Below are 14680 nucleotides of genomic sequence, written 5' to 3'. Positions count from 1 at the left end.
TAAGCTTACATTTCTACAGTAGAACCATTTACTATTTGATGATAATGATATCGTGAAATATAACCCATTAAAATACAGAGATACATTTTCTAAAGCAATATATTCCAGTTGTTCTAGCAAGAGTATGCAACTTATATGCATTAATTATGTATCGCTACAAAAAGTGCAATTTAATATAAAAAGAATTCATACTTACTTCCCATCTTTGAGTAACAGATTTTTCTCCCACTAAAGTGCTAAGCAATCCAGACCTAACAGGAAGAAGAATGAAGTACATTTTCTAACTTACCAATAAGACCTGTGTTAAATCTTTACAAGACAATTCAAAGTGTAAAGATTAAAACTTGTAAGTTTTTACATTTAAACAAATCAGACTTAGTTCCTTTTTGCATTAGTAGTACTTATTTTGTTTCTGAACACAGACTGACATAATAATGCACATTATCCATGCATTTCAGTGCACATACAAATAAAACTGATGGGCTGCTGCTGAGGAAAATATGTTTAAAACTGGACAAGCCAAATGGTTTTGGTACTCCAGTTCCTTTCAGAATGTACCTGTATACCAACAACGTTAATCCTGGTAACATGTATTTATTTGTAGGAAGATATACCAATACCGCCGGTGATATTAAAACATTAAAAGTAGCTGGAACATAAAATCACTGTTTTCTTATTTATTTGGTAATGCCCATTTTTAAACAGAGGTTGCAATACTCCCCAGGGCAACCGGACCCTAACATAAACATCATGTATTGGAAACCATTAAGCTAAAAAGCTGGTAAGGAATGGCATTGCTTACCCTTGTTCTACACTGGTGTTTGGCCTCTGTCCAGACACTGACTCTGAACTGTCAGTTAGAGATGGCACCACAGCCAAAAACCTGCATCAACAGTTAAATGGAGTTTAAGGTTAGCGTGTCTGTTCTAGGTTTGTCTTATATTTAGAACACATTTGGTACAATTAGTGGCCTAATTTTGAGCAGCTACATAATCTTCAGAAAAATTGGAATAGCCCTTTTCTTGCTAAACCCACATTCACTGAGTCGTATATCTCAAACTAATTACGTACATCAAGTTTGGCGTGCAGACATTAGCGCTTCCAAGTGGCTCTTCTCTGCAGTATTAAGTTTGCTACAGGATTATGCAGTGTCTCACACCACTTGCAACCTACTTCTCATTGTCAGATCACTGTAGGTTCAAATATTGCTCAAAACAGATAATTGCAAATATTCAGATTAAATATTGTAACTTATTTTACAATACCTTTGATAAACTTTATTTCTAACCCCCTTCTGGAAAGCCAGAAGATAGTTCCGTCCATCCCCTGAGAAAACTTCAATTGCAATTGGCTGAAAACAAACAAGACAAAGATATGTCACCACTAACACCTTTGCTTGTCACCTCTGAAGGTCAGAAGTAGGCCAGTTTAGTCACACCAAGTGACACATGATTCAAACTTATTGCAACGCACACTGCTTAGTGCGGCCAACCGTTCTCTTTTCAGAATGCTACAATTCACTAATTCACACAATAAACTATAGCAAGCCAAACATGGTTCAGATCAGATGCTAGGCTTAATCTCTTCAATTTCAACACAATGAACAGCTTTCACTTGCCAAATACGTATCTGATATCTATTTTACTTTGTTAAAATTCCAAAGTTGGCACCTCAATCTAAATACTGTGTCCAAGTTACCTGCAAAAGGTATCTCCTTTTATGTACTTCCTTGATATCTTCATAGGCAAAAATGCTGCACGTTCTTTTGAGTTGACTTGGACCTTGCCTTGCTCCCCTAGGTATGATAGGCTCGTGCATCCTGTAGACGGAGCATATACAGGAAAGTGATTTAAAAGAACGTGAATTATAAAAAAATATTTTTTTCATCTTTGTGAGAGTTCAGTTATTGAAAAAACTTATTTCACGATATACCACACACCACATTTTGCATTTTGTGAGCAACAGAAGAATCTGCTCCCAAGATCTTCCACAATCTGACATGTTTTTCTAGTTGATTCCAAAGAATCTCATTAAATACCTGTTGTTCACCTACTAAAGACTGATGAAACTCTTTATTAAACCACTCACTTTGGAGGCAGCGTCTCAATATCCCGTATTTCTCTGGTGGCGGTCATGGTAAATCCATCAATCACATAGAAGTGCTCTTTCCCAAAGAGAAGAAGCCCTTCGCTAGTGTCAAGGCCCTGAACCCGAGCACAGCGGTACATATGCTGAATCTGAAATGAAAAACATGCAGTGAGCAAAAGCAGGTCAGCAAGCTCAGACTCAGACCATTGCTTTGTTATAACAAGGCCTAAACAGTGCTTTATTACTTGTGGATACAGCAAAAATTCTACTATTTTTCCTGTTAATTGAAGATGTAAATCACCTTTGTGATCACTGATTTCAAAGGCAGTTTAAATAAAGCCTCCATCATATAGTACAGATTTCTATGGTTTACTGACTTGTCCACTCTCGCTTTGCTTCTCGGGCATATTTTGCAACCTAGAGCCCTTTCAACCTTGATCCCAAATCTATTTAGTGGTATACTTCAGACAGACAGTCTGAAATACTGAATAACCAGAACAGCCTTTGAACACAGTTCATGGGGATAAAACATTCACTGTCAAAATTTTTCTTTCTAATGATTACAAGAATTACTTAGAAAGCCTATAGTGTGCAGTATTTACATGTTCAACGTATATTTCCTTTATGGGGTCTCATTAGGTTGACAGTGTAATAATCCAATCACAGGATAGCTTGCAACTTTAGTTCTATGACAGGTTGAATTCTCCATAGCAGGCAGAAGCAAAGCAAGAACGTTTCCAGTACAGTGGTTTTGGGCTCAGGACCTCTTTGAACTCAAGTACACATTTGGTTTCAAGGATGCTGCAAGAAGAAGCTGATGGAATATTAAGTAGGTGCAGCTTTAGATCAGGGAAGCTATTTAGGATGTTTATTTGTGCTTGCTACATGCAGGGCAGAAATTCCAATACAGTAAGTGCTTAGTCTGTTTGCAGTACACAGTACCTTTTCTCCTTCTTCAAGAAGTCGAAGCAAAGTTGTGTTGTCAGTCTTCTCCTCTTCATCAATTGAACTCCCCTCAACAACTTGATCTTGTGATTGCTCCTGGTTCTCATCATCTCCTCCATCAGGAGCAGAGCGAGATCGTTTCAGGGGAGGCTTCACTAGGCCTGGAAAAGAAGAACAAAGATGAATAAAAAACCCACAAAAATTCGCTGTGCAAAACCTTTTGAAGTTTAAAACTGCTGATCCAATGCTAAGACAGAAAATAGAGTTCCACAAGATCCTTATGTTTATTCCAACATGAATGCAAGAGAAGATATAAAGGCAGATAAATTTAAAGAGAATAGTTTGGGACAAAAGAAATGATCTAACCTTTGACTCTTGCAATCGTGTCCTCTCCGTGTTCTGGCTCCTGCTGAGTGGTTTCACCCACTGTATTTTCTTCTATGGTGTCCTGGAAGACTGCAGGGTTTCCAGAAGCCAGGCGCATGTAGTACTCCTTACTGTCATAACTTATAGCCCTTCGGTAGCGAGCAGGTTTCTTAGAAATAATTGAACACAATCGCTTAGTCAGTCAACTCCTCGCTTGCTTCAGTAAACAAGTTTCAGGAACACTGTGTGCAGCACAGGGCATGCCCACTAAGTGCTTTGTGCGTGTGCAGACATACAACAAAACATACAAAACCAGAGACTCTTCATTAGATCCAATAAATCATCTAATTTGCAAGGGAGGTTTGAACCACTGAAGTAACGGTGGGTTTGCAGAAATGCCTGCTGCTAAGCCTACAACACGGAGACGTATTAAGTGTGGTCAGTATGCCATGAACTGTCACAAAAGACTGCTGGGATACTTTTGCTCTAAGATTGATAGATCATATAGCCATTTCACAACCTTTCATCACTCCCTACAATTCATTCATTAGACAGCCAAATTCATTGCTAGGAGTAGTTTGAGTAAAAATTTTCCTCAAGACAAGATGAAAATAAGTGGAGGTCGATATGAACTAAAAGCAGCCAGAGACCTGATTTGAAGGCTCAAAAATTCTTAATTAATTGTTTCTTTTCTTTTTTTTTTTTAATACAGATTTTGAAGGCCTGCAGGCAGGCAATTGGCACAAGAGGATTATTTTAAGTGAAGTAATTCATCAAGCATCATTTATATCTTTGGATAAGCACAATGGATTATGATATGTTTCACTATGGTGATGGTGTGTTGTTGGTTTTCTTTTAGCAGGTTAATTCTTACATTCCTCTTTTGATTATGGAATTAGTATTAGAAATCAAAGTAACCACTAAATGAGGACAAGGTCAGCAACATCACTGGAGAGACAGATGGGGATAAGAGCAATTACATAGCCAAGAACTTTTCCAAAATTAAAACAAACTGATGCACCTGGACAGAAGAAAACCCATTATTTTTATACTTCAGTCAAAAATCTTCTTCTCTGAGTACTATTTAACGCCAACACCCTAACTCTAGAAAGCTCAGTTTGTGAACATGCTCAACTCTCCAACACAAAAACGAATTGTTACTTTGTAGCAATATACCCCACGATTCTTCAAATTAGATTGAGATAATAATGGAATATTATAAATTCAGATAAATGCTTTAAATTATGTGCAACTGCAGAATATTAGTTGCTGTTTCAATTAAGACTTTTCCTCGTTCACTTCTGCAGTTGTAACTGCAAATACATAAAATGTGATGTTCTTTTTTTGTTGCTGTCCGTGTGATGATGTAGCAGGAAACTAAGTGACCCATAAAAACAAAACAGCTTTATTACAAGTAGATGTTTGGGATGACTAAGCAATTAAGAGCAGCAACATGGAGATTCCTTATTTCAGGTCAAATTGCCTGCCCCAGAAATCCAAGATGTACAGCACTGTGATTTGATTTGCCGAGTTGGGCTCCAGTAAGTCTTCACTCTTTACCTCTGTAGTAACATAAATTCTACAAAGAAAAATCCAAACTAGCACTGCTAACATGAAGAAATCAGTAACAAATTATATTTGATTTTGTATATAGCAATTACTTTCATTTATGTGTATTAGTTCATTGCTGAATGTAATTCAAAATCAGTGAATGCACATTGTGCACTATACTTAGTGATGGGCAAGACTAACTGCAATTTCATAGAGAAGCATCGTAAGAGAGAAATCCTTGCAGGGCAGTCAGTTCCTAACAGATCTGGTACTTCTAAGGTAGGATTCGTATTTTGAAACGACTGCGTACATATCATTAATAATAAAAATGAAGATGATCAGGAATGACAAAATTGGGTTAACAAATGTGGTGCTAACAAAAATAGGCCTCTTTCAGACCATTACGATTAGAAAGGGGAAGAACCCCTGCTCACCAGGTCCCCTTTGCAAACAACATCCATTTTCCCAGCAGTGCTTCCCAATGATCACGTTGCCCATTACTAAACATGTTCTGTAGACCATTAGTTCAGACCCCAAGCCACAACTCTGAACACAGTGAGAACAGTGACAGCACAGTCCAACACAGCCTGTTAGTGTGCAGCAAAGAAGTTAAGATCTACAGAAAGTTGTATTAGGTGAAGGCTGAGGAGAGCACAGTAACATCTTCTAATGTGAATATGGAAAACACCACCTTCAGGCCTGGAAATACTGAAAGAGCAAGTTGAAAGCCAAATGTAGAAGCATTGATAAGATTGCCCAACATGCAGGAGCAGCTGTAAAAGTTGTGATTATTTTACATTCTCTCAGTGTGTGTTTCTTTACCTTTTGAGGAATGCCATCATCAGATGTCTCAGGAAGTCTACTTGAGAGGTCAGACTGAAAACAGGTCATTAAGTATATGCATCAGAAAAAGAACACTTTCAGAAGAAGGCATGACGATATGTTCTCCGCTTTCTGTGAACTTAACTGTTGCTAAAACTATTCTGTGTCATAACAAGTAGACAAATACACCTAATGGTGTAAAGTTGGCTGTACAGTATTTTTTTGTTTGTGCTTCTTAAGTACCATGGCTTTTATTCTTGATTTGAGGAAAAAAAATCCTGCATGCATACATACATGCATGCCTAAAAGACACAATAAAGACTTCTCCATTTCCTCAAGATGCTGTTCCAAAGCAAAGAGAAACGAACTGCCAAGCTTTCCAAGGCCACATACATTTCTGCCCAAGTAGCCGATGTTCATATTCACAGATTATCAGTGAAAGAAGTACATCCAAATGAAGGCCAGTAGGCCGATTTGGTTTTTGCCTTTTTTCAGATCTGTTTCAACTGTTATGTAGCACTACGCCAAGAACTCAGAGTGAAACCTCCCATCCATAGGTATGGCATTTCATAGCCCCTTGCTGCTCATGAAGACGCTTCTGGTGTTCACCGGCATGCTCGCTTGGCTAATGCATACACACCACGTCTCATGCTGGAACCAGTAGAGCTTTCCAATTCACTCAGTTTTGAGTGGTGAACAGGTCAGTCCCACCATGAAATATACTACGAAGAATAACTGGACCTTACCCACCATTTAGGACTAACAGGCATGTTGGTAAACCAACAGAGTAAAATAGGCTTAAGAGAAACTTTTTTTTTTTTTTTAAAAGTGGATTTTACAACTGGGCATGAAATTACTCATAATGAAATGCTGAATTACTTACCAGAAAGTTTGTTTCTTGTTCAGCTTCAGGCATGTAGGGATACTGAATATAAAACATGTCATTTCGAACCATCTTCTTCCTCATTCTACAGGGACCCTCAGTCATCTCCAACATCCACTTGTCAAGATGGGAACCGATGGGGGGACCCCACAGACCTCGCTCTCGTAGTAACTCATACTCGATTTGAGACCACTCTTCTGTCACATATTTTAATGCATTCTGCTGACGCTGAATACAAAGATATTTCCATATGCATTAGCAGTGATGTTTTTAAGCCTGCATCTGATGCGAGCAAAGTCATTTTCACTACATTACAGAAAACATCACAACTGAAAATTACAGTAGCATTTTATTATGCACCCTAATGCGCTTTCCAGTCTCAGCTACTATAAAAGCAAGATTCACATTGTATTCCTCTAAGCATAAGAGGTAAAAAACAACAAATGAACTCTGCTTTTGGTTTTTACTTATAACTGAATGCATTTGTAAACAGCAAATATGAAAAAAATGCGACATTAATACACTGATTTTGAAAAGGGATTTTAGGAATTGAAAAAAGATAACTTCAGATGCTTTTCCTGCCTACATTTGAACAGAAGAGGGAAACTGAACAAAGCAAAGCTTATCTGGTGGATTTTTGCCAGTCACTTTCAATAACTTCTGGGAAGCTGATTTCTTAGACTTTTAGAACACATCTCAGCAAATACTTTGAACCAAAGGACTGTGGGGATGCTTGGAAAGAAAATGCAGGGTGCAATGATTTTGTACTAGAAGGCACAGAGCATCATCTTTCTATTGCTGCATAATAATTTCAAAAGGGTACCGTAAAATTTTGTTTGTGCTACTATAGAAGTAGCATTTGTACACAATTCTTTCCTGTGTCTTCTGCTATTTTTTTTTCAAGAAGCCTAAGTACTCTTTGGAATAAAAAAAAAAAGATGGAACCATGCTAGAGCATGCAGGCTTTTTAAAACAGCATATGAAAAACTTAAGATTTAACTTAGGTACTACTGCTGCAATGAAATCAAAATTAGCTTTATTTGACTGCATTAAAGAAACACCCCTAAAATAACAGTAGTATCTATACATTTAAGCATTTAATCACCAACCTCCTAATATTTTATAAGCCACATACTGAGAAACAGGATCTGTACAGCCTAACACGTCAAAAATTTTCAGGTAGTCCTCTGAACCATACCTCCTGATATTCCTTATACTGCATATCAACCAGGTCCCGAACCACTGCAATGTGAGTAAACATCCACTGGGAAATTTCCTAACAGAAGATAAGGAGACAGACAGAATCAGACTTTATAAAAGCAGGCTTAGGCTTTGTTTGAATGGAAAGCCCATGAATCCATCACCTTGCTAACTTGTTCAAAAAGACTAGTTTCCTAAAATATATTCTGGATTAATTTCAAACTACTGCATGCAAAAATATTTTTAAGGGTGTTTTATGTTTTTTGTTTTATTTTGTTTGGTTGTTTCTAAGGCAGCAAACTCACGTACAGGGACATTATTTAAGATAAACTGGCAAACATTTGGCAAATATTGAAAGCACATGATTAATGGTTCAGAAAATTCTCAAACAGCTAAAGAGAGGCACTAGATGACAAAAATTACTACTTTTCTCCATTTCTAGGTAATATTTTGTGGATGCTGCCCAATTTGATGGAAACCCTTACAGCTATCATTCTGTACTGACACACACCTGTTTTCACACCCTGCTCCCTTGCCGATATGCCTAACAACCATTCCTGTCAGCTCAGTTTTTGGGTTTCTTCCTTTTCATTTTCATGTGTTCACCAGAAAAAGGACCGATAACACTGAGAATTCTTTATTGTATCAAGTCCACTGCATGATTTTCACACCAGTAAGTGAAAAGGCAAGCTATTTTTCAACTTACACAGGACACTAATAACTCCTGATGAATAAATAGCAGTTAGACATTTCTTTATGGCAGGAATACACCTGCTCTCCATGAACTAAAGTCTCCCTGCTGTTCCAAGTGCTAATTACAGTAAGAACTCCATCCTACAAAACTTTCAGACCTGTCTTTCCTTTGTTTTCAATGCCCAAAGTATTGTATATTAACTCCTTACAATGCCCTACCAAGTACTTTCTGACAGAAATCACACAGCTTTAATCCTCTAGTCTTTTTTTTTTTTTAACACAAGCAGGTTTGAAAAGCAAATGTACAATTTCACCACCACAATGTTTTGCTGAGCTCTTCTCTGTAGTACAATAAAAATAGGGAAAAGCAGTATTTGTTTAGTCATGATACATAAAATATGCTTATAAGGATTTTCCAAAAAAAAAAAAAAAACAACACATCATCTTGGCAGTAGGATGAGAAAAAGGACAAGCATCTATCTTGGCTTCCACTGAAAAAGGACAAGCATCTATCTTGGCTTCCATTACAAAGTGGTGTGGCAAACTGAATTAGGGCCCAGACTAGCAAAGCAGTAAAGCATTACAGATATATAAAACCTTAACTCTCCTTTTAATGTTAAAGATAGGCAGCTGTGCTCGCTGGATTAGGACACGCAGAAGTGAGAATGCTCAGTCTCAATATTCAACAATGAAAAGAAACAAGCACAAGATCTTACCTAACACCCTGAAAGATCATTTATATTGCAATATTTACCATAATCTCTGAACATACAATGCTGGATTTTAGATTGCATTTTACTGAGTGGCATTACCTGTGTAGAAAGATTGTGTTTATTGAGCCCGCTCTCCTTCCGGTTTCTCCTGGAACCAGTTAGTTTAGAGAGGCCAAACCCACTGCTAACTCGTGAAAGTTTGGACTGTGTGGTCGGAACCAACGCCTCCCCTCTACTGATGCACTTCTTCTCATGGGCTGAAAAACAAAGATCTTATGTTGTGTTTTTTTTTTTTTCCCTGTCTGTTCTCATTGTCATTGCCGTTTCACTAAACAAAGTAACCTTTTTTATTGTTGTTTTTTTGGTTGTTTCTTTTTTTCTCGTGGTTGTGGTGTGTGGGTGGCTTTTTTCAGTTTTAGTTTTGAAGGAAAAACACCCAAGAGAAATTTGGGATTTTTATTTTTAAAGGAAACATGAGGAGCAGACTTATGAATCCTTTCACTGATTATCAAAACCAGGGTCTAACAGCTGTGAGTGCTGTCTTCATCTGAATAAGTGAAAAATCAGTACGTAGAACGAAGTTGCCACCTCCCCTCCCCTCCACACTCCAACCAATTTCCATATTGCTGAATTACATCCCTTAAAGACCAAGAGAGCAGTCAAAAGAAGGGAGACAATGTCAGATGAAACAGTTTCTTTCAAAACAGTTACAAAATAAAGAAATCTATTCCATTTGTTATAAATGGCAGACACAAATGAAAAGTAACCCAGTCGAGCATGTCATCATTGTGCCCCTCCCTACACCCAAAAAGGGGCTGCATCATGACCCTGCTATCTAGTCTGTCAGCACAAGTATGTCATTTTGAGAGAGGTTAGGTGGGCTAGTGCACCTTTTTGTGAACATACACCCATCCCAGTTGATCGTTAAGTCCAGAAACACTAGCATTCTTACTTTAAAACTTTAGTAAAAATCACAGATTAGTTCAGCTCTCAGCACTTTCATGTTCTCCCCATACTCATCTAATGGACCTCACTGTATATCCGTTAAATTTGATTTAAAAAAATATGCTTCCATTATTTTCTTCTTTTAAATCCACTACTACCTTCTTAAACCAATATATTCTCCAAAGATCCTCGACTCTGCTCAAAACACTTTATTTATTATTTTTGTTTAAATACCAACTATTAGCTAGATAGTGGAAACGCAAGCAAAATTCAGCCAGGGACAAAGCATATCTAGAAGTACATGGACCACAAAACCAATTGCTGTATATTTCCAACAACGCTTTCTGTATATCCAGATTAACCTCAATTACAGAATCATATAGTTTGGAAGAGACCTCCAAGATCACCTAGTCCAACCTCTGACCTAACACTAACAAGTCCTCCACTAAACCATATCACTAAGTTCAACATCTAAATGTCTCTTAAAGACCTCCAGCGATGGTGACTGAACCCACTTCCCTGGGCAGCCCATTCCAACGCCTAACAACCCTTTCAGTATAAGAAGTTTTCCCTAATATCCAACCTAAATCTTCCCTGGCACAACTGTAGCCCATTCCCCCTTGTCCTATCACTGGGCACATGGGAGAATAGACCAAAGGAGCCTCCTTTAAGGCACCTGTAGCCTCCTTCAAGGTACCTGTAGAGAGCGATAAGGTCGCCCCTGAGCCTCCTCTTCTCCAGGCTAAACAACCCCTGCTCCCTCAGCCTCTCCTCGTAAGACTTGTTCTCCAGACCCCTCACCAGCTTCGTTGCCCTTCTCTGGACTCTCTCGAGCACCTCCATGTCCTTCTTGTAGCGAGGGGCCCAAAACTGAACACAGTACTCGAGGTGTGGCCTCACCAGAGCCGAGTACAGGGGCACAATCACCTCCCTAGCCCTGCTGGCCACACTGCTTCTTATACAGGCCAGGATGCTGTTGGTCTTCCTGGCCACCTGAGCACACTGCTGGCTCATGTTCAGCCGACTATCAACCAGTACTCCCAGGTCCTTCTCTGCCAGGCAGCTTTCCAACCACTCATCTCCCAGCCTGTAGCGCTGCTTGGGGTTGTTACGTCCCAGGTGCAGGACCCGGCACTTGGCCTTGTTGAACTTCATACAGTTGGCCTCAGCCCATCGGTCCAGCCTATCCACATCCTCCTGCAGAGCCTTCCTACCCTCGAGCAGATCAACATGTGCATCTAACTTGGTGTCTGTCGTCTGCAAACTTACTGAGGGTACATTTGGTCCCCTCATCCAGACCATCGATAAAGATATTGAAGAGGACTGGCCCCAGTACTGAGCCCTGGGGGACTCCACTAGTGACCGGCCTCCAAACTGGATTTATCTCCATTCACCATGACTCTTTGGGCCCGGCTACCCAGCCAGTTTCTAACCCAATGATGTGTACGCCAGTCCAAGCCATGAGCAGCCAGTTTCTTGAGGAGAATGCTGTGGGAAATGGTGTCAAAAGCCTTACTGAAGTCAAGGTAGACCACATCCACAGCCTTCCCCTCGTCCACTAAGCACATCACTTGGTCATAGAAGGGGATCAGGTTCGTCAAGCAGGACCTGCCTTTCATAAACCCATGCTGACTGGGCCTGATCGCCTGGTTGCCCTGCAAGTGCCGCGTGATGACACTCAAGATAATCTGCTCCATGAGCTTCCCTGGCACCGAAGTCAGACTGACAGGACTATAGTTTCCTGGGTCCACCCTCCAGCCCTTCTTGTAGATGGGCGTCACGTTTGCTAGCCACCAGTCGACTGGGACCTCCCCTGATAGCCAGGATTGCCGATAAATGATGGAAAGCGGCTTGGCCAGCTCTTCTGCCAGTTCTCGCAGTACCCTGGGGTGGATCCCATCCGGCCCCATCGACTTGCGTACATCCAAGAGCTGTAGCAGGTCGCCAAGCATTTCCTCGTGGATTATGAGGGCCACATTCTAATCCCCATCCCCTTCCACCAGCTCAGGGGGCTGGGTATCTAGAGAACAACTGGCCTTGCCACTAAAGACTGAGGCAAAGAAGGCATTAAGCACCTCAGCCTTTTCCTCATCTCTTGTAACTAAGTTTCCCTCTGCATCCAGTAAAGGATAGAGATTCTCCTTAGTCCTCCTTTTCATGTTTATGTATTTATAAAAACATTTTCTGTTGTCTTTAACAGGAGTAGCCATATTAAGCTCCAGATGAGCTTTGGCCTTTCTAATTTTGTCCCTGCACAGCCTCGCAACATCCTTATTGTCCTTCTGAGTGGCCTGCCCTCTTTTCCAAACCCTCTTTTTCTTCCTGAGCTCTAGCTACAGCTCTCTGTTCAGCCAGGCTGGTCGTCTTACACGCCGGCTCGTCTTTGAGCACGTGGGAACAGACCGCTCCTGAGCCTTTAAGATTTCCTTCTTCAAGAGTGCCCAGCCTTCCTGGACTCCTCTGCCCTTCAGAACCACCTCCCAAGGGACTCTGCCAACCACTGCCCTGAACAGTTCAAAGCCTGTCCCCTGGAAGTCCAAGACAGCAGTTTTACTGATCCCCCTCCTGACTTTGCCAAGAATAGGGAACTCTACCATTTCGTGGTCACTGCCCAGGACAGATCCCGACCACCACTTCTCCCACCAGTCCTTCTCTGTTTGTGAACAGAAGGTCTAGTGGGGCACCTCCCCTGGTAGGCTCACTAACCAGCTCCTTCAGGAAGCTATCTTCCACGCTCTGCAGGAACCTCCTAGACTGCTTCCTCTGAGCTGTATTTTATTTCCAGCAAATTACTTCAGAACCATTCCATTGTAAAAGGACTATGTCCATTCAATTTTAGATGAACTTTGAGTATCTGCTGTCTGAACTCATACTAATCATTCCAACAACAGTTGGCTTTTATTAATACAGGCACACAACTAACTTGAGCTTAACTTGTCCACCAGGTCCTTTTCCTTTAAAGCTGCTTCCTATGTTGAACAGACTTCACTGCCAAGGAAAAGTCCGAGTATCGCTGCTGCCATAGAAATGATGTTTGGTTGCACATTTCCAATTTCATCAACCATGGGGAGACTTTGTAGGCTGCACCCGGACATGCTCAAGATGGGTTCCTTTCCTGTCTGGCACATCCAAATCTCAGTAAGGTCTCATAGGTCACCACAAGGCAAGTGCTCATGAAAAGGTGCTAAATAAAACAGTCCTCTGCCACTGTAATTCACAGGACGCTATTTGGTACATGCTCACACACAAACATAGGAAGCTGCTGAGATCAGCAAAACCATTGACTACAGGCCCTGCGTATGGCAGAGTAAGTATATCCCATACCCGGTACCATTTCTGAATCAGAGATGTTCAGCTATAACAGGTTAAAGTATTTACCAATACACAAAAGGTAAGTCCACATTGTAATATCCAATGCACATGGTTCCCTTTGGGAAAATCTAACATCTGGGACAGGTAAATCCTCAGTTGCACTTACCCAAATGATTTTGCCAACACTTTAAACTTGCTTCCTCAATTAAAGTTCTTGCAACAGTTATATCCACTTGGCCACGATCATTGACAGGTAGCATCACTTTGAAAACTTCTTCTAACACCTGTTTTTTACTGTGAATCAACTCTGTCCACACTCTGTTTATAGCTTTTAAAAGAAGCTGGCGACCTGCATAAGTACAAGACCATAAACAGCAAGTTTTCTAAGCTGCTTATTGAATTTGTATTTTTATAGTAGCAAAATGAATAGATTAAGCAATTACACTCCACATTCTTCCTTTCTTGTAGGACTTGTGAAATGTATTTTAACAGCCTGTCTTTTTTATCATTTGTACACTATTCGTACACATCTAGAAGTTTATTTTGAAATTTTTTCCTCTGCGAATCTGAAACACCGGCTCCAATTAGTTGCAATTCTTCTCCCATACCCATGCGTACATTAACAACACTAGATTGATAAGAATCTTACATATATATATAGTCTATATAAAAACATACAATTCCAAACACAAATCACACAAGTATTTTTTATATCTGTATACACTGATAGACACGTACGTAAATATTAAATGTATACATATAAGAAGAGCAAAACTACGATCGTTTCTTCTACCAGCCAGTTCATAAGTTTCCCTTTAGAGGAAAATCCTACGGTTCCAGTGAGTAATAATTCAACATCTTATAACAGTTATGTCTTAACTATGCTCCTGTAAGATTTGTCAGATAGAGAAGCATGGCACACACTTAAAAGGATCCATTTACATTGCATTCAATTCAGTACACATAAAGGAGTCTAATTCTAGTTCACGTCCAGTAAAAAAAAATGAAGTCCACTTGCTGTATTAACAAAACAGTAGCTTATTTTGAATGTATCTGTTTTGGTGTTTCAAGTGTTTTGTTTGTTTGTTTTTAGTGTTTATACACACGCACTCTCCTGCCCAAAGTATAACTAGGGTAAAAGACTACTGATGACAATAAAGCA

General features: G+C 39.9%; 1 protein-coding gene across 9 annotated transcripts in view; it reads right to left on the bottom strand.

The window, feature by feature from the left end:
* WDFY3 (WD repeat and FYVE domain containing 3) overlaps window positions 1-14680 on the bottom strand; it is a 171424-nt gene that overhangs the window by 20609 nt on the left and 136135 nt on the right. For 7 of the 9 annotated variants that reach the window (XM_066996493.1, XM_066996495.1, XM_066996494.1 and 4 more), the window contains 12 exons: window positions 13685-13867; window positions 9361-9518; window positions 7854-7931; window positions 6656-6883; window positions 5773-5826; window positions 3400-3568; window positions 3031-3194; window positions 2089-2237; window positions 1699-1819; window positions 1266-1351; window positions 803-883; window positions 197-251 (listed from right to left, as the gene is read on the bottom strand). In XM_066996493.1, coding sequence (XP_066852594.1) covers window positions 197-251; window positions 803-883; window positions 1266-1351; window positions 1699-1819; window positions 2089-2237; window positions 3031-3194; window positions 3400-3568; window positions 5773-5826; window positions 6656-6883; window positions 7854-7931; window positions 9361-9518; window positions 13685-13867 — 1526 coding nt within the window. The remainder of the gene's footprint in view (window positions 1-196; window positions 252-802; window positions 884-1265; window positions 1352-1698; window positions 1820-2088; window positions 2238-3030; window positions 3195-3399; window positions 3569-5772; window positions 5827-6655; window positions 6884-7853; window positions 7932-9360; window positions 9519-13684; window positions 13868-14680) is intronic. The other 2 variants (XM_066996496.1, XM_066996500.1) reach the window with 1 other exon arrangement.

The sequence above is a fragment of the Anser cygnoides genome, chromosome 4 (assembly GCF_040182565.1).
Source record: "Anser cygnoides isolate HZ-2024a breed goose chromosome 4, Taihu_goose_T2T_genome, whole genome shotgun sequence".
Classification (NCBI taxonomy): domain Eukaryota; kingdom Metazoa; phylum Chordata; class Aves; order Anseriformes; family Anatidae; genus Anser; species Anser cygnoides.
This window is presented reverse-complemented; position numbering and strand designations above follow the sequence as displayed.